This window comes from Acomys minous (genome assembly GCF_964271855.1).
Source record: "Acomys minous genome assembly, chromosome: 11".
In the NCBI taxonomy this organism is placed as follows: Eukaryota; Metazoa; Chordata; class Mammalia; order Rodentia; family Muridae; genus Acomys; species Acomys minous.
Genome location: NC_140492.1, coordinates 68,716,247 through 68,734,369, shown reverse-complemented (window position 1 = coordinate 68,734,369; position 18,123 = coordinate 68,716,247). Strand labels below are relative to the sequence as shown.

The 18,123-nt window shown below is 46.5% G+C and overlaps 1 protein-coding gene across 3 annotated transcripts in view; it reads right to left on the bottom strand.

Annotated features, from left to right (window-relative positions):
* The window catches only part of DGKG (diacylglycerol kinase gamma), a 195,765-nt gene that overhangs the window by 142,275 nt on the left and 35,367 nt on the right, over positions 1-18,123 (bottom strand). For 2 of the 3 annotated variants that reach the window (XM_084802209.1, XM_084802210.1), the window contains exons 2-3: positions 14,952-15,267; positions 2,955-3,031 (exon numbers count right to left, since the gene is read on the bottom strand). In XM_084802209.1, the coding sequence (XP_084658335.1) occupies positions 2,955-3,031; positions 14,952-15,018 (144 nt within the window). In that variant the 5' untranslated portion in view covers positions 15,019-15,267. Of the gene's footprint in view, positions 1-2,954; positions 3,032-14,951; positions 15,268-18,123 lie in introns of those variants that run through there. The other variant, XM_084802211.1, reaches the window with a different exon arrangement.

Here is an 18,123-nt window from a genome sequence, read left to right as displayed (position 1 = left end):
CTAGCTATCACCACTGCTCTTCTCTCCAGAGTATGGTCACTTAGTGATGAAGACAAGGGCACTTGTTCATCATGGCCAGACCTGCTACTCTGCAAATTTCCATTTCCCATGCTAGCTTCTCCAGCAACCTACCCCTGCCCACAGCTAACTCCTTTTTCACTAAGCCATTTTAGCTACGGGAAGCCATCATGCTCAATGGCTCTCTTGTTGTTTCTCTGACCTACACGCCACTGACATTACACCTACCAGAAGTCAGAGTGGCAGGGTGGGTGGGGGGGTGGTGAGAGGGCCAACCCTGAGGGGTGTGAGGGCATCTGCTTGCTCATGATAGACAAGCTTCCTGCTTCTCAAAGCTCCTGTTGGCCTTCACGCCCATGGTGGCCCTGATCAAACTGCTCCCCTCCCACACATCAGCCCCCAGGCAGACAGGCTGATTACCAGCACCCCCCTGCCAGCCTTTGTTCCCTGGTTTTGGAGTTGGAGGTGGGAGGTGTGGGGCAGTTAGTTCTTTGCAGCTCTGCATGGCTTCTCCTCAGGAATGCTCTTTGAAGTGGTGTGTTCTCTTTCTGTTCTGTCAACCCTGCCGCCTCCTACTTCTTTCTTCCGGTGATTTGGTGTTTTATGCCAAGCCCTTCTCAGGGGGCACCACGAGAGAACACGGTCTCTGTTCCTTGTAGTCAGTGGAACAAACCTTGGCTCAGGTTTGTTGAGTGAATGACAGTGGAAGTAAGTAAGTGGCAGCCTCCTCCCTAGTTACTTTTGCTGAGGTATCACTTCCTCTCCCCCCACCCCCGCCAGTAAGTCTCCATAAAATGAGCTATGAGCAGGGGAAAAGGAGGAAGATATAAGGCAGTCAGAGGAGGGAGATAGATGGGAAGAAGTAAAATGTCCTGTCCAGTACTCAATGTTTAGCAATTTTTTTCTCTTTTAATTAGCTAATCTTCTACCTTCAAACCAATATTCTCATTAGCTTCAGTTCACAGATGAGAAGACTAAGATGCACTGAAATATGATGAAAGATCACGTGGCCACATTGCTGGGTGGTGTGGCCGGGGTAAAAAGCTAGCCGCAAACCATGTGATTCAAACAATCCTGGCGGCAATGAGGAAACTCAGAAGGTAGGCGCTGTGCTTCCTGATATTTGTCTTCTCTGCAGAGCCCAGCCCAAGGCCTGTATACCCAAGGACTATTAGTGCCTCGAACTCAAAAATGGGGAAAGGTCTTGCATTCATTTGTTCATTCAAAAAGTATTTGTCAAATGCTTGCCGTGAGCCAAATACTCTCCTGGGCTCTGGAGACACAGCAGCAAGCAAACATATTCAAGTGAGGGGGACCGGGAGAATTAATTAAGTAAATTAGCTAACGTGACAGATGGCAAGAGGTACTAAGAAAAATAGAGCTGAGCAGGAGGATAGGAAGTGTGAAGAAAAAAAAAAGCCTTCACATGTCGCATAAAGAAGGTGACAATCACCCAGAAGGTGGTTTGAGTGGCCACTTGAGGGAGGTGAAGAAACAAAGGAAACGGAGGGTGCGGATGTGTGAAAGGGCATCCTGGGAAAAGGAAGAAAGGACAAACCAGGTGCTTCTGAGGCTACAGGGTCCAAGAGCATCAAGGAAGCTGATATGGCAGAAAGGATGGAGGAACAAAGCTGGAGAGTAGAGAAGTTCTAGAGTGCCCTGAGTAGGGACGGGGTAGGGGTGGGGTGGGGGTGAGGGTGAGGGTGGGGTGGGGGTGGGGGTAGGGTGGGGGTGGGGGTGGGGGAAGAGTGACAGCTTCAACACTTGTTCTAACAGACTTCTCAGGATGTGTGTGGAGAGTGGACTTCAAGGACAAGAGGAGAGGCGGAGAGAGCCCGGCGGACACTGCAGTGATCCGAGCGTGGCCATCAGTCAGGTCCCAAGAGCCAGGCAGGAAAGAGGTGTGGATTTATTATAAAGGTAGAAGCAGTGGGGTTTTCTGCTGAGATTGATGGGGAGGTGAGCATGAGAGATAAGTCAATAATGACCACACACTCTTAGGTTAATCACTCAAGTGATTAGCCTATTGCCGATCAAGTTGTCATGGGCTGACTTCTGGGGAAATGTGTTTCGCCGAGGAAGACCGGGGACATCAGTTTAGCTCATGATGAGTTTGGGGATATCTATTTAATTTTCAAGTGGAAATGTTAAGTGCAGCTGAGAGAGAGACAGAGAGAGAGAGAGAGAGAGAGAGAGAGAGAGAGAGAGAGAGAGAGAGAGAGAAACCTCAGCATGGTGTCCTGGGACAAATGAAGATGATGAAGGAGGATTTGACAAGCTGTATCCAGTGCCACTGAGTAACAGTATTATGGAATTCGGTCACATGGCATCTTGACTATTGGTATCAGGAAAGGAATGGGCATTTCCCACCGCTCGAAAGATTCTGGAGAAAGTCGAAGAGAACATGGAGGCAATGCATACAGACGCAGTAAAAATATTTTAATAGAGGAGAAATGGTGCTATTTGTGTCACTAGAGAAAAGAAAATCTAATCTGTATAGGCAGACTGATGGGAAAAACATAGAGACAGGGAGAAGGGGACAGGTCTTGACTCAGCAACGCCTACCAATAATCTAGACTCAGGAAGAGCAGACTCAGACTCAGCACGGAGTGCAGACAGCTCACCCACAGTGACAGCAAAGGGCACACAGGTGAGGGAGCTTGCCCAGGACTTTTGCTTATGTTCCCACAGGTGTTAACTGATAATGAAGAGACAGGGAGAAGCGAGAGCCACGAGGGAAGGAAGCATGGTAGAGTCTGGAAGGACAGAGTGGGGAATGTGAAAGGACCGGAAACACAGATGTCATGAGTGGCTCACTTGAGACCTGGGGGAAGCAAGCAAGGTCTTCAAGGCAGGTGGAGATGCCAGCGGGGAAAGGCTGAAGCACAGGAAAAACAAATTTTTTTTTTAAAGAGGTGAAATGAAAATATCCATACCTTGTGTGGGTCATATTGCTTGAGGCTTCCGCCTTCACTAAACTCAGTCAACACATCTTTTATCTTCTTGGAGGAATCTGGAGAGACACAGTCCAAATGGAAAACACAGGTAAGAGGCTAACGAAACTCAGGCCAGACAAATGCTACCTAGCCGCAGACTGATGAAACAGCCCTGCAGGGCCGTGAGGAGAAGAATCCTGTGTGCTCTCACAACCCTCCCTTTCCCCACTCATCGCTCTCTTTTGCTCTCTGAGCTATCTTTCTTCTAAGAAGGATTTTATTTCTGTTTTAAAGTGTGTGTGTGTGTGTGTGTGTGTGTGTGTGTGTGTGTGTGTGTGTGTGAGATCCCCTGGAGTGAGTTGCTTGGTGTGGGTGCTGGGAACTGAACTCAGGTTGTTAACCTCTACTCCAACCTAAGAGCTGGCTCCCCAGCCCCAGTGTTTCCCAAACACCCATCTGATCAGATCCTGCCCGTCCTCAGAGGATTTTTCACTCTCACGAAACTGTATTCCTCTTAGCTTGGGTTAGGCCCCTGGTGATTTGATTTAGCCTGCTTCTTTCACCACTCTCCCAGCTTGTTAGCCACATAAGGTATTCTCAGAAATTTCCAAGACAACTGTATATTGTCCCATGGCATCTTCCTCTGCCTTTCATGTGTCCCTCAATAGTCAATACTCTGTCTACAGTCATCTCCTTTGTAAAACCTTCCTTTGGGGGCAGAGTTATTCCCACCCATGGCTCCTGCATGACAGGCACACAGCTCTGTTGTTGCATTCATTGTACCCTAGTCTATTATTTATTAGCTTGTCTTTCTTGATCCTTTCTTTGAATCATGTGTCTTAGGAATAAAAATATACTTGCTAAATTTATTTTCATTTATTCGTCCTGGTTCCTTTTGACCCTCTTCCTTCCCTCAATGATTTGATTTGGGGGCCAGAGAAGTGTTTTTTTTCCTTCAAGGTTAAAAAAAAAAGCAGAAGACTGGAGTGGAAGGCAGCTCAGTCATTGGAGTGCTTGCTGTCCTTGGGGGCCTGGGCGTGGTCCTGAGAAGGTGGACGACACCATACATGATATCTAAGGGTGAATGTGGCCACCATACATACATGCAACCACATGTGTGTTCATCTACATGAAACATACACACATGAATACACATACGTGTGCACCCCCAAAGCATATGAAGGCTGTTGAGTCAATACTGGAGTGCAACAAAAGGAGGATTTTCTGGGGGTTATGGGGGATCTCTGGTACAATTAAGAAGGTCTAGGGTGCTGTACCTGCTGCTGGGTCATTCCATATCAAACCAGGATCTGACATAAAACACATCCCTAACATGTATGTGAATGTGTGATCATCTGCGTGGAATTTATTGTTTTTGGGACAGGGTCTCAAGTATCCCAGGCTTGCTTCTAATGCACTATGTGGCCAAGGATGATTTGAATTCCACCTTCCCAGTGCTGGCCTTACAAGCTTGTGCTTCTGAGTAAAAGTTCAAAACATTAAAGAACTTGTTAGCGTTTGGGAAGGGGAGCCAGGATGACCAAAAACCAGGCTAGCCTTGGCTACATAGAGAGTTTGACCTGGTCTGAAATATATGAGACATTACCTCAAAATACCCACCACACCAACCCAACCCAAACCAACTCAAACCAACCCAAACCAAAGACCAAACCTTGAGCCGAGTGTGGTAGTGTACACCTATGTTTTCAGGACCTGGGAGGCTGAGGACGGAGAACCTAGAATCCTGGGCAATTTGGGCAGCACTCAGAGACCTTATCTCAAACAGACAGACAGACAGACAGACAGACCCCTCCACTTTAAAAAACAAGAACGAAGCAAATAAAAACCCAGCAGCCCCTACCAGAAAAAAGAAAGGAAGGAAGGAAGAAAGGAAAGAAGAAAGGAAGGAAAGAAAGAAGGAAGAAAAAGAAAGAGAGAAAGAGAGAGAAAGGAAGGAAGGAAGGAAGGAAGGAAGGAAGGAAGGAAGGAAAGACGTGTCATTCATTATATTCAGGGGGAAGTGCTAGCGAGCAAGGTTCTGGCCTTGGTGCTGAAACAATTGTACAAGGCGAGGTGGTTTCTCCCAGCTCTGGGATCCTGACCTTCTGCCCCCTTTTCATTAATTTTTATTTTCCGTCTTGAATTGAGTCACTCATCCTGACACACACAAAAAAATTACCCTCAGTTATGCCTTACAATTAACCTGCTGATTTGATATTCTGTGGCTGCTCTACTGTTTTTTTTTCTGACAGTGAGACATTTCCTCTGGAAGTTGAGCCTCTGACCTCTACATTTCCTCTCTCCGCTCCCCGTAGGTGCCATTTGTATCGAAATGGAAGTGGACATTTAGGGGATTCAGGAAGCATGGAGACTTAGAAATTGCTCTATCTATAGAAAATAGTCCAGAAGGGGCTGGAGAGATGGCTCAGTTCTTAAGAGTCTGCATGCGGGCAAAGTGCTCGTACGCATGAAACAAAATAAAATCTTAAAAAAATATATTCAGAAGCTACAGGGAAAACACTGGTTGCTGTTTTGCAGGAATCTTTTAAGAACTGAGAACAAAAGGAATCAATAATTGTTATAAAAATGCATTGAGTGTGAATGTCTGGCTTGACACAAGCATCGCGAAGGAAATCAGTGTTTCTAAGACCCGTGCTTCCCCTGCCTCCAGGAATTGTGGGTAATTAAAAGCTCCTTCAAGCTGCATTGTTGCTTCTATTTAAACATCTGAGTGACGGATCCTTCACGGGTTGGGCTGTCCTCTGTGGTTTTGCTGACTGGAAGTCTATCAAGCAGAAGTTATAATCATTGCAGGATTGAGGCATTTTGAAATGCTACACGAAAATGCCGCTGTTGCCTAAAAATGGAAATTTCTTTCTAAAACTCAAACCAGATGTTGAGAAGCTAATAGCGCAGGAAGATCAAGGCAGCAGATGCCAACGATCTGGGTTGCTTCCATTCAATTCAGAGAGGACTGTGGGTAATAAGATGCTGCAAGGCAATGCTGAAGCACAAGTCGGGGAAGGGTTGAGTTGTGTGCTGATGGGAACTGCCCCTTGTTGACTATTTTTCACCTGTGAATTCTCATAAATGCTCTTCTAGTAACTTCATGTAAATAAGGGGATGCTTTCTGCAGTCTACAAACGATGAAGTTAAAATTGATTAAAAAAAAAATTAAGTGGCTTTCCCCAAAGCAAGGGATTTAAGGTTGTGTCTGGCTCAAAATTCTGCGTCCTTTCTCTTCAGCATTTTTCACTATTAGCAAATATTTGCTATCATGAGATACAAGGTTATATTTGTGGTTGCAATGATGGCACCAAATGAACAAGAAATAAAGTCAAGATGAGACAGAGGGGCCGGTTCTGAGCTACACTGGGGTCTGAGGCATCCGAGTGAGGTTTTTAAAGGCAGATATAAAGTTGAAGGGACTCTTCCCAGAAGAGACACAATGAGCCAAGCTGAGGGCTCTCCTAGAACACCTAGAAACAGTTAGAACCAGAGAGTAGACTGGGGCCAGGTCTATGGGCTTGTTCAATGCCAACTGAAGCTCACGGTTCAAATCATTAAAGAGGTCTTGAATGGCGGAGTAGCCAACCTGGACTCTGTTTTCTAAAGACCACTCTTTAGAAAAGGGTGGAAGGGAAGAGTATCAAAAAGTGGGTCAGAGCCCAGTCGCTCTCACATGTGAGCTTTAATTATCCCATAAACAGTTTTATTACCTAGGGAAATCCTGTATTTTATGATGTTTTAGTGACATGCTTTCAACTCTGCTAAAGTGCCCAGATCTAAACAATGTAGCTCTGAGAAGTGAATACCCAGTGTGCCTTCTGTAAGGGCAGTATAAAGTCAGTGTTTTGATTGGGGGTCAAGGGTTAATTTCAACAGAATATATGCTCTTTGGTATTATTTCCTCTGTTGAGAAACTCCCAAATTCAATTTAGCAGAAATATTTTGACCCTGAAATGGTATGGTTCTATTTCCAAAATGTGCTGTGTATTTAAATGTGATGTGAGTGCCCTGTAAATTTTACACTTAACATGAGAGCTGGAGAGATAGCTCAGAGGTTAAGAGCACTGTCTGCTCTTCCAAAGGTCCTGTGTTCAATTCCCAGCAACCACATGGTGGCTCACAGCCATCTATTATGAGATCTGGTGCCCTCTTGCTGTGTGCAGGTATACACACAAACAGAATGCTATATAAATAATGATAAAAATAAATAAATATTTAAGAAAAGAGAGAAAAATGAAAAGGCCATTTAAGATGCTTAAACAATAGCTTACAATGAAATAAAGCCAAAACAAATGGTTTTATGGGACTTGTTTTAATTATCTTTCTATTGCTGCCTTAAAGACCACAACCAAAAGCAACTTGGAGAGGAAAGGGTTTATTATTTGGCATATACATCCAGGTCAGTTGTACCTTATCACTAAAGGAAGTAAGGGCTGGAACTCAAGGCAGGAATCTGGAGCTGAGGCCATGGAGGAACACTGCTTACTGCCTTGCTCCTCATGGCTTGCTCAGTGTGTGTCTTATGACATCCAGGACCACCAGCCCAGGGGTGGTATGACCCATGGTGATTATTAATCAAGTCTGCCCCACAGACTTGCCTACAGGCCAATCTGGTAGAGACAATTTTCTCAGTTGAGGTTCCCTCTTTGCAGATGACCTTAGCTTGTGTCAAGTTGATGTAGAATTAGCCAGGACAGGGCTTTTATAGACCTTCTGTAACAACTCTTCTTAAAAAGAGAAAAAAATCCAATTCTCAAATGTGGGTGACATCACTTTCTCTTGATGCCTTCTGATACTTTCTGGCCATTTCTTCTCTGAAGATTTCTCTTTCCACGAGGAAGGAGTAGTTACAGAGAGAGAGGCTTCTTTGAAACAGCCCCTGTAGTCATAAGGTTATTGTGTAATTCAAATGCTGATTTCTGTACTCCCCATATCTGGTTGTAATTCTTGTTCTGAGAATCTCCTATCTCAATGTTGTTTAAACACTGCTTCCCAATTGTCCCCTTGTGTGTCAATAAAGCAGCTTACAGCCAATCCCTGAGCAGGAGGGAGAATAGGGCAGGACTTCCTCCCAGCCAGGGGAGGAGAAGTTGAAGATGATATAGGGGACTGAGCTACCAGCAGAGGTCCAGGTGAGATCAGGAGAGGGATCTGGAGCAGGAAAGCTACAAAGTGCAAGTATCTCTGGGATGCACGCTGGGAAGGAAACCAGATTGGCTTAGAAGGTTAAGAATAGAGCAATAACTGCTCAGCTATTGTGTTGTGAAGCTTATTATTAAACAAATATAAACGAGTCTCAGCTATTAGGTTGATAGCTGGGTTAAGAGAAAAACAGAGAAACAAACGCAATTTTATAAAAACAACTGTAACAAACCCTCATCTTATCTCAGGCATAAACCTTGTGTCACAGTGCCACCACAGACTCTGAGGATGCAAAGTTGCATTTCTGAGTGTAGAGAACAGGCCACGTCTATCACTCTGGCAACAATTCCCATTCATTGTGGTTTGGTCAAATGATGTGCACTGTGTTAGTAGCTGTAACAGTTACTCCCTTCTGATGTAACATTACCCCCGTGCTAGAGAAGAGGAAACAAGTTTATTACACCTGAGTGATTCTTTCAAGGGCACACAGCATGCAAGCCAGTTCCTCTTGTTATATCATGGCTGTCAACTTCACTCAGTTCATGCAAAGTAAGTCAGGAGATACGGCCCTCCGAAACTCTAGGACTGTGGATCTGAACACTGGCTGTGCATTAGAGTCAACCGGAAAATACTCATGTTAATCTATTGGGATGCTCAGCAAGTAATATATTGGAAAGCTTCCTGGTCAATTAAAATGTAAGCCATGCTGAGGGTCACTGTTCTACCATCTGGTTATTTTCTTACAAGCAGAGACTATGGTGAGAATTATCTGGTCTTGCCAGATAATTATTGAAAAGTTAAAAAATAAAAATAAAAAAAGCTCACAACTGTGGCAAGTCTGAAGTAGCCATGTTGCTATGGGCAGCAGACGCCCTTCCATTGTTTAAGTGGCCAGTAAAGAGAACCCCAGCCAGTATGTCAAATTATTCCACCGCTTGGCAAAGCTGGGCTAAGTTTTGTATAAACTCAGACTGGCTGGACTAGGAACAGACAGATCCACTCCAGGTCAGGTGTGTAGAAGAAGGCTTTCCTCGGTGGGAGAGGTCACCAGTTGTAACAACCGCTTTACAAAACATTTCAGTCCGTGATTATACCATATGCTTTGCAAGCCAAGAGACCTAGGACTTAAACTAAACATCTGTTCCTGGAATTTAAGAAAAGTTAAAGCCTATTTGTACGAAAACAAATCGGCTCAGTTCACAAGAGCTATGTGGGTGTGGGGCTGGAATTCCCTCTGTGAGGGCAAGCCGACCGAACAACCAGAGACTTGTGTTGGCAGCAGAACCTCATCCTCACTCTCTGGACCAGAACCCTGAAGCTTACAGGCTCTCTTCAGGTCGTGAACACTACTGTTTAAACTTGGAATTGGCCAGGAGTCAACATTTCAAAAGGGAACCTGAAAACCCACGTACAGAAGTGAAATTTGAAGGTGCCAAACGCTCCATTCCTCAAGGTCTCCTGGGAGTTCCTTGAATTATAGCAAGCAGAGGAGTTGCCTGGGATCTGGGGCAAGCTCAGGTTCTCGCTCCTCAGATCTGGACGAAGGCCCACGATGCCACCAATGACCATCATTACCATCAGTGTCGGATGCTCCGACTTTGGGTGAACCAGCCTCCAGCAATGCTGCTGCTGCTGCTGCTGGGCAGACAGCTCAGGCTCACCTCTCACAACTCAGAAAAGACCATGAGGCAGAGGCCAGGAGAGTGTACTTTGAATACTAACAGGACTGTAAGTAACTTATCACTGAGGAGTGGTGGTAGTGGGGTGACACCAAGGGAAGGAAGAGATGCACACATACATTTTGTAATTCTCCCAAGAAGCCAAGAACACATGGAGAAGCAAAACAACCAGAGTGATGCTTTCTGCAGGGGCTGGAAGCGGGAAGATGCTGTTACCATGGTAATTCTAGGGCCAGGAGCCTACATAGTCACTTCACTGAGGAAGAATTAGACCAGAGAGCATGGTGGGAGACACACAGAGAAGCCCAGTGGCAGGCACTGACTCACGTTCATACAGACATTTTCCCAACTATAACTTCTTACAGTTTGTTCCCAGCATGCAGCCCATAGACCAGAATAAAACAGATGTTCAATAAAGGCTTATTGAAGGAATGAGGGCTATCAAAGGGATCACAAGGGGTGGTCATGCCTGTCCCATGTGTCCTACATTTTAGGGGGGCCGCAGGAAATGATAGACCAGTGGCTCTCAACCTTGGTTGCTTGTTGGAATCATATTGAGCGCTTCAGAAAATACTGATGACTAGGTCCCACTCCTACGTAGTATGATTAACTAGCCCTTGGGCTTGGCAGAAAATTGGGATTATTCAGAACCTTCCACATGATTTGGATGTACAGCTAAGACAGAATCTGGCTGAAGCAGACCAGGCCTAACACGGGCCAGGAGCCTGAGGAGGTGATGGCTCAGCTACAGAGGCAGCATATAGCACGAGAGTGAAAGATTTTACAGGGAAGCAAAGAGAATTTCGATGCGAGGTAACCATTGGAGGACGCCAAACTTCCTGTGGCATCATGACTGATCCGAATGACTGATGTGGCTTATTCATGTGTTTGCGTTGCTAGCAACATTCCCATTTATTTCTCCAAGTAGCCATGTTCAAGTGACAGTGGAGAGATGGAGCAGGCAACCTCTACCTTCTTGGAACCTAAACTCACTTCCTAAGAACACAAGGCATTGGCTCACTGTCTTCAAATGTACTCAGCCTTTCTGCTCTAACTAAACTCAGATCTATTTCTGTCTGCCTGTCTGTCTGTCTATCTATCTATCCATCTCCTTCTTCATCATTATCATATCATCATCATCATCATCATCATCATCTACCAGTAATCAGTCTAGCTATCCATTTGTGTATTGGCTTGATTGTTTTCAGTAGACATTTGTATTTAATTTTTTGAAGCTGAGCTGAAACAAATGGAACTTGCATTCCACTTATTTGCTCAGTTGTTTGTTTATTCCATCAAGCCAGGGTTTTGCTCTGTATCCCTGAAATTGGTTATGTAGTCCAGACTGGCGTTTATCTTGCCGTCTTCCAGCAGCCATTTCCTGAGAGGCAGGGCTATGGTTTGTTTTTATTTTTATCATAAAAATTCTTAACACCACATTAGCTTCTTGATAAATACCTTTTGCTAACGCTGTCAAGTACAGATGCACGTTCATTTTTGGTTGATTACATGCATAGACTTAAATCAACATTTCCAGGAGCAGCTTTCAGATAGCTTCTCCTACCGGAAGGCCTCTGAAGAAGGTGTGAGTTTACGTAACACAAGTGGAGAACACCTCCTCCCTAGCCCACCAGAGAAAGATCTCCATTCTTGGCCTATGTCCTTCATCATTTTGCTATTGTAAGGCTCCTGTTTATGTGGGTATGGAAGAGTGGTTGCTATGGCAACGTGATCTGACTGAACACCAGAATGCATCTAAAATTGGTGGAACCGACTTTTTCAAGGTTTCCTCTAAGGATTAATCATTTTCTAAGAATTTCACTTTCCCCCTTTCCTGTTAGAACAACATTACTGGAGTGCCCCACCCAGCATCCCGTGGCCAACACTCCCCACTCACCTTGGACTCTTTTTTTTTTTTTTTTTTTTTGGTTTTTTGAGACAGGGTTTCTCTGTGTTAACCTTGGCTGTCCTGGACTCGCTTTGTAGACCAGGCTGGCCTCGAACTCACAGCGATCCGCCTGCCTCTGCCTCCCGAGTGCTGGGATTAGAGGCGTGCGCCACCACGCCCAGCTTCACCTTGGACTCTTTAACATCCTTATTTTTCTAGTTCTTTGGCCTTCTGACTCATTTTTTTTCTAGACTCTCTAGCTGAAGGCATGCCCTAACCGTCTCTCTATTCTCTTCTGTCTCCCAGCACTCTAGTCTGTGAAGTGCCCCTGTTCTTCCATTTTGTTTTCCTCTGCTGTTGTTTCTACAGGACTCCCAAGTGAGAGATGTAGCTTAACCCCCTGTTCCTGCTCTTACCTCTATATTCTGGACATCTGTCTCAGGAGAATCCTGGCAAGGGGTCCTGGCTGGCCTTCTAGGTCCCCTCCCCTCCACAACTCCTCCCACAGGCTGTGTCTGAGTGAAAGAATTGCATAGGGACATCCCCGCAGGATGGGGCCGAGCCACATGGAGATGCCATAGAGTCCCATCTCTTCCCTAGTGAGGACAGGAGTTGCCCCTTCCTCTTTGTTGGTTCTTAAGAGCCTGGCACACGTGAATGTGGAAGTGGATGCGCCATTGACACCTTTATCCCTAGCATCCCAAAGTATCTTCACTTGCCCTGTGGTCTCCGTTTTGCCACATTCAGAGCTCAGTCTTTGAAGTACCTCCATTGGCTCCCTTTTGCTCTGCATGTTTGGAGAGACTACATTCCCATCACCCCCTCCCTCAAACAGGCTTTAATTCCCCCACTCTAATCTTATTCCTTGGCTCACACTGCATTTCATCCCAAGCACGGCCTGACTCCAGGCCTAGTCGATACCTGACACAAGCCGCTCTATAGACAACCTCTAGACTCAAGGCTCCTTAGCACCTCAGTTTGGCCTATGGACCACACACTGGCATGAAAGGCTTGATGCTAGCATCCCTCCATCCCTCCAACCCTCCTCATCCTTATGTTCCTTCTCTCCACCCAGTCCAGACATCTGCCTACCTCTCTACTCACCTTGTCCCCTGGATCTTCTGACTAAGAGTTCACTCAACTAGATCCTCTCCTGTGGCTTCGGTTTGGCCCCCTTGCTCATATGCTAAAAGTCTCATGCCATATCAGCTCAACGTGGGAACTGATGCAGGGCTACCGCAGACTAAGCAGTTAGGATGAGGTCATGCTGGAGTGGGATGTATCTACTTCATTAACACTCCATCCTTTTTAAAAAAATATTTTTAAAATTTTAATTAATTTATTCAGATTACAACTCAATTGTTATCCCATCACTTGTATCCTTCCGTTCCTCCCTCCCTCCCTCTTTCACCCTATTCCCCTCCCCTAGGTCTGTGACCAAGGGGGACCTCCTCCCCCACTATATGGTCATAGGCTATCAAGTCTCATCTTGGTAGCCTGCTTATTCTTTCTTTGAGTGCCACCAGGCCTCCCCACCAAACGGAGGTGGTCAAATATGGGGCACCAGAGTTCATGTCAGAGTCAGTCTCTGCTCTCTACATAACTGTGGAGACTGTCCTGTCCATTGGGTAGATCAGAGTAGGGGTTCGATGTTTACTATTGTATTGTCCTTGGTTAGTGCAACAGTTTGAGCAGAGCCCCCTGGGCCCTGATCCACGCGTCATGATGTTCTTCTTGTAGGTTTCTAGGACCCTCTGGAACACTCTATCCTTATAAATGGGAAATTTGGGTGTGTGTGTGCATATACCATGAATGGAGACTGGGGATAACATGGTTATCATCAAGTTATGAGCACAGGCCCAGGAGACGCCATTCCTTCTAGTCCACAGAAGAGCCAACTGCCAATGCCTTGATTTTTGAACTCGGCCTCCACAGCTTGGAGACAATCAATTTCTGTTTTTACCACCTACACTGTGGTACAATCGTCTGCCATACTGCTGTCCTCTCTTGCAGTTCCCCGGACCTCTATACTGTCAGCTGGCGGTACTAGAGCGTGTTTTGTTTCTGCTGCCTTTGAGTTGTGCTTGATGTGACTGCTGAACAGGATTCTGCACCCCAAAGAAGAGGCCTTGTCTCTATGCATCTTTTCATCCCTCAAAGAACAGGTTGAGTTAAGTTGAATATACCCTTGTTCCCAGTCAACACTGTATAGTTTCTGTAAACCCGTCGAGGTTAGAAAAGAGATCAGGGCCCCCGAATGCCAGCAGCAAAGTTGACAACACATTATGGGGCTCCTGTTGATCTTGGGGAGCACATGGAGTCACAGGTCACTAGGAGGTCATTAGGTTTGAATCAGAAAATAAAAAGCCAGGGTATGTCCACTATACCTACAACACACACACACATACACACACACACACACACACACACACACACACACACACACACAGAGGCAGAGGTCAGTGTCAGGTGTCTTTCTCAGTCATTCTCCACAATTTATTTTTAATCTTAGTCTGCTGCTCAACCTGGACCTTGCTGATTCATTCAGCAGATTCCAGAGCTCTCCTTGTCTCTCTATTCCCAGTGCAGGGATGACAGGCACCTGCCTGCCAGAGCACCTGGATTTTCTTTCGTTCTCTGTTTCTTTGTTTCTTTCTTTTTTCACCTGGGTGATAGGGACCCAAGCTCCGCTCCTCATGATGGGCAGCTGGCACCTTACCAACCAAGTTATCTCTCAGCTCCTGCTCCATTTCTCTTCATATACAGATGAGGATGTGGCAGCTTAGGGATAGTAAGAGCTGTGGCCTGATGCTAAAAGGGTTATGGGGCACAGCAATAGCGAAATCAAGAGCCCTGACTGAAATCCCAGGCTTTTTCAGAACAAAAATCCCAGGAGAGCCACAAGTCAAGAGTTCAGCCACTGATTTTTAAAACATATGAATCGATTGAGGTCAGTGACAGTGGAAGATGCTTACCATGTACCTGTTGTCCTTTAAAATTATGCTTAAAGGGGCAAGTGGCCTAAGAATACACTTACATTATTGTCAGGTGGAAAATATAGGCCCAGAAAGAAAGGGGCAGAATTCAGTCAAGCCTGGCTGTGGGTTCAGAGGTACTTGCTGAACACAGTGGTGGTTTTAAAACCTGCCTTATTTCCTCCAGTGGCTTTATTACAACTGTCATCGCCCGCTCCCCCTCCCCCCCCCCCATCCGCCCCCTGGGAACCATGTCCCTAGGAGAGATGAAACCCTACCCTCTGCTGTGAATGCAGGCACTTACATTCAGAGTATTTCTGGAGTTGATCAAATTCTTCTGATGAAAGAGAGACCCATTGTCCTTCGCTCATCTTTCAGCCGAATCTGAGCACCTCAAGCCCACGGGTCGAATTCTGTTCACCAGGGTGAAGCCGAGGTCCAGCTCAGGGCCTGGCTCATTGCAGGGGTGCAGTGGATCAGGCCTTCAGGAGATGTCTAGGGCGCTCAAGTGTTGATGACAGTTGTGGGCGCCCCTCGGCAGTTGACAAAAGACTTCTGCTACTCCTCAGGCAGCATCATCCTGCTGCACTCCGGGGCCAGTCCTGGAATCCTGGCAATTCCTGAATAAATCAGAAAAGCCTTGTAAATGAGATGCCAGGAAAACAAAAACAAAAACAAAACAAAACAACACAACAACAACAAAAAGAATCCCAACATGGCCTCTGGTGAAAGAGGGCAATGGTTTGGTGTTTCTTGAGGGCGAGGGCTACCTTCAGGGAGACCCAGAACCCTGCAGCGTGTGGCATCCCTGCTCCACTATCTGCCTGAGTATCAGGTAAAAGACTGGCCCGTGTGACAGGGTGGCTACCGGGGAACCTGAAATGTCTTCTACAAGTGGAGGGTCCTAGGTTCCCAGAAGCACAAGGCAAAAATCCCTACTGCTGTTAGATGCCCCCCAAATCCTACTGGATCGGTAGCCTATGTAGCTGAGTTAAAAGGGAAGGAAGCCTTCTCTCCTTTGCTGATATCCGAACCCCAATATGCTGCTTCTACCTTTGCGCTGGTGGGCTGCTGCGCAAGTTCAGATACACCCTGGGCTGGCAGCCTCCAGTGCGAGAGCAGTTCTCAGAGCCACCAAAAGGCTTTTGGGGGAGAGCCTGCCAGGCTCAGGGTGCAGGTGCCAGGGCAAAAGGAGGCGAGTGGATAGGGACACTGAGGCCTTTTCCTTGGGACTTTTTGTATCACTCAGTCCCACTGAGAGTCTGTTTCACTCAGTCAGTTTTGGGGGTGATATAATCAATACAGTGGGCCAGGACCAGCATCTAAAGAGCGAAACAGAGCAGGGTGGAGTGAAATAATGCTGAAAATACAAGTACCTTCACGGTAGCGAGTTGTGTCTCATGAGACTTTCCTTTAACTTATACCCCACGAGTGCACACTGCATATATTTGCATTTTTATTCTGGGTCAAGAATAGAAACAAGTTGGTAAACCTTTGACCTAGTAGCAGGAGATGTAAAGAAACCAGTTCTAACGCCACTAAAGAATAAGCTGAGTTTTGTTTGATACCATTGGTCTACTATGGGACAAACTTGGGGAGGCCCAAGTGTCTGTGAGGCTGGAAGGAGATCCCGGAAAAGACACATGTAGGGTTCTCTATGGTAGTGTGCAGTCATGGCTGGGGCAGGCCTGCTGGGCAGGACTGAGATTCTAGCTCCGTAAGAAAGGGTAGTGCTATGAGCAGGTGGCCAGGGGGTGAGATGTCTGCTTCTCTTGAAGCCTTCATAGTGATATTCCTCTTCTAAGAAGGCTAGGTGTCCTCCTTAACCTATGGGCAGCCTGGATTCATTTTCAACACATGCTCTTCTTAAGGTCACAGGTTCCAAACTCACAGGTCCTTCCCAGTCCTTCCTAGCTCAGTTCACTTTCTGCTCAGCACCAGGAAACCCTCGCCTTGAACCTCTTATGTCTTCCTGAGAGCTCCCGCCCTGTGTCCTTCATCTTCTTTTGGCATCTCTCAACACTGGTGCCTCTCCCCAGCCCTCCTCCACTCCCCACGGAGCATCATTCCTTCCTAGCTTCCGTAGTTCCCTGGCACCCAGCCCTGTCCTCAATCTGGATCCAAGGATTCACACCCTGCACTGGGATATGACCCGCCAATCACCCCTGGAGACCCTTCTATATTGGGGATGACGTTAGACCAGGACCCGGCAGCACCCTCACCCTGCTTGTCCTCTGTACTCCAGTCAGTGTCACCTCTCCAGCTTCCATCTTGTCACACCCAGCAGCAGTCCTGGGCTGTCTGTCCATTCCAAGTTCCTCCCTTCTGACCACACGGTCCTCCCCTGAACCCAGGCCCTGCCGTCTCTTCCTGCTGCTCCCTCTTCATTGTTTTTTGTTCTCTTCTCCCCCCCCCTCTGCTCCTACCCACAGCCAGCCAGATCACCCCTCTCCTGCTAATAAAACCCCTCAGTGTGTTTTATTGCCTATCCACGACTCTTTTTTGTGTGACCTCTTTCTTTATGATCTAGTCCCTGATGAACATTCAATCAAGAGCGAGCAATGTCTCTTAAAAAAAAAAGCACGCCAGGGAGTTGAACAGTGACCACCGCTTTGCCAATGGACAGTCATTTCACACGGTGTCACGTACTTAAACACATGACCGACTCTAGTCCTTATATGAGCGTGTGCATTAAGAACCTTTGTGGCCATGCTACCATAGACTGGATGTACAATGGTGGCCCCAAGAGATTATACTGGAACTTGACAATTCCCGTGGCTCGGTAACAGCCTAGATCTCATATTGCGCTAGATCCATACATTCCACACTCACCTGTAGTAAAGATAGTGTAAAAAAAAAAAAAAAGGCTGGCACACTGTCAATCAAATGAAAGCATAGCACACACAGTCATGTATGGTACACAATACTCTGTCAATAGAGATAATTAATGGCTGTGTTCCTGAAGAGGCTGCTTAGGTAACTGACCTGCATCATCCAGCTTTGTGTCTGCGTACTATGCCACGTCTGCACAGCGATGAAGCCATCTAAGATCAGAGTTCTCCGAATGCCCCCCCTCCCCCCCGGCCCCCCCCCCCCCCCGTAATTAACTGGCACGAGACTGTGTTACTGTCTCTATTTAATAGGTGAGGAAAACTAAGTGCCTTAGGGTGAAGAGAAAAACAGGAACCACTGATGCATTTGTTTAAGAATGCCTCTATGAGTCGTATGTGGTAGCGCGCTCCTCTAATCCCAGAAAATATGAGCATGAGGCTAGCCTGGGCTACCTATGGCAAAGCTTTGTCTCAAATGATGCAAAACAGAAAACGAAGCAACGTCTCTGTGCCTTGATGACTCTGCGCACCGCAGAAGCACACAATTCTAACAGGACTCAGAGACAAACAGCAGGTCAGAACCAGGCTGGCTGAAAAACAGAAGGCGAGGCCTCTGGCTTTGGGCTCTGCCTCTCACTGATTGTT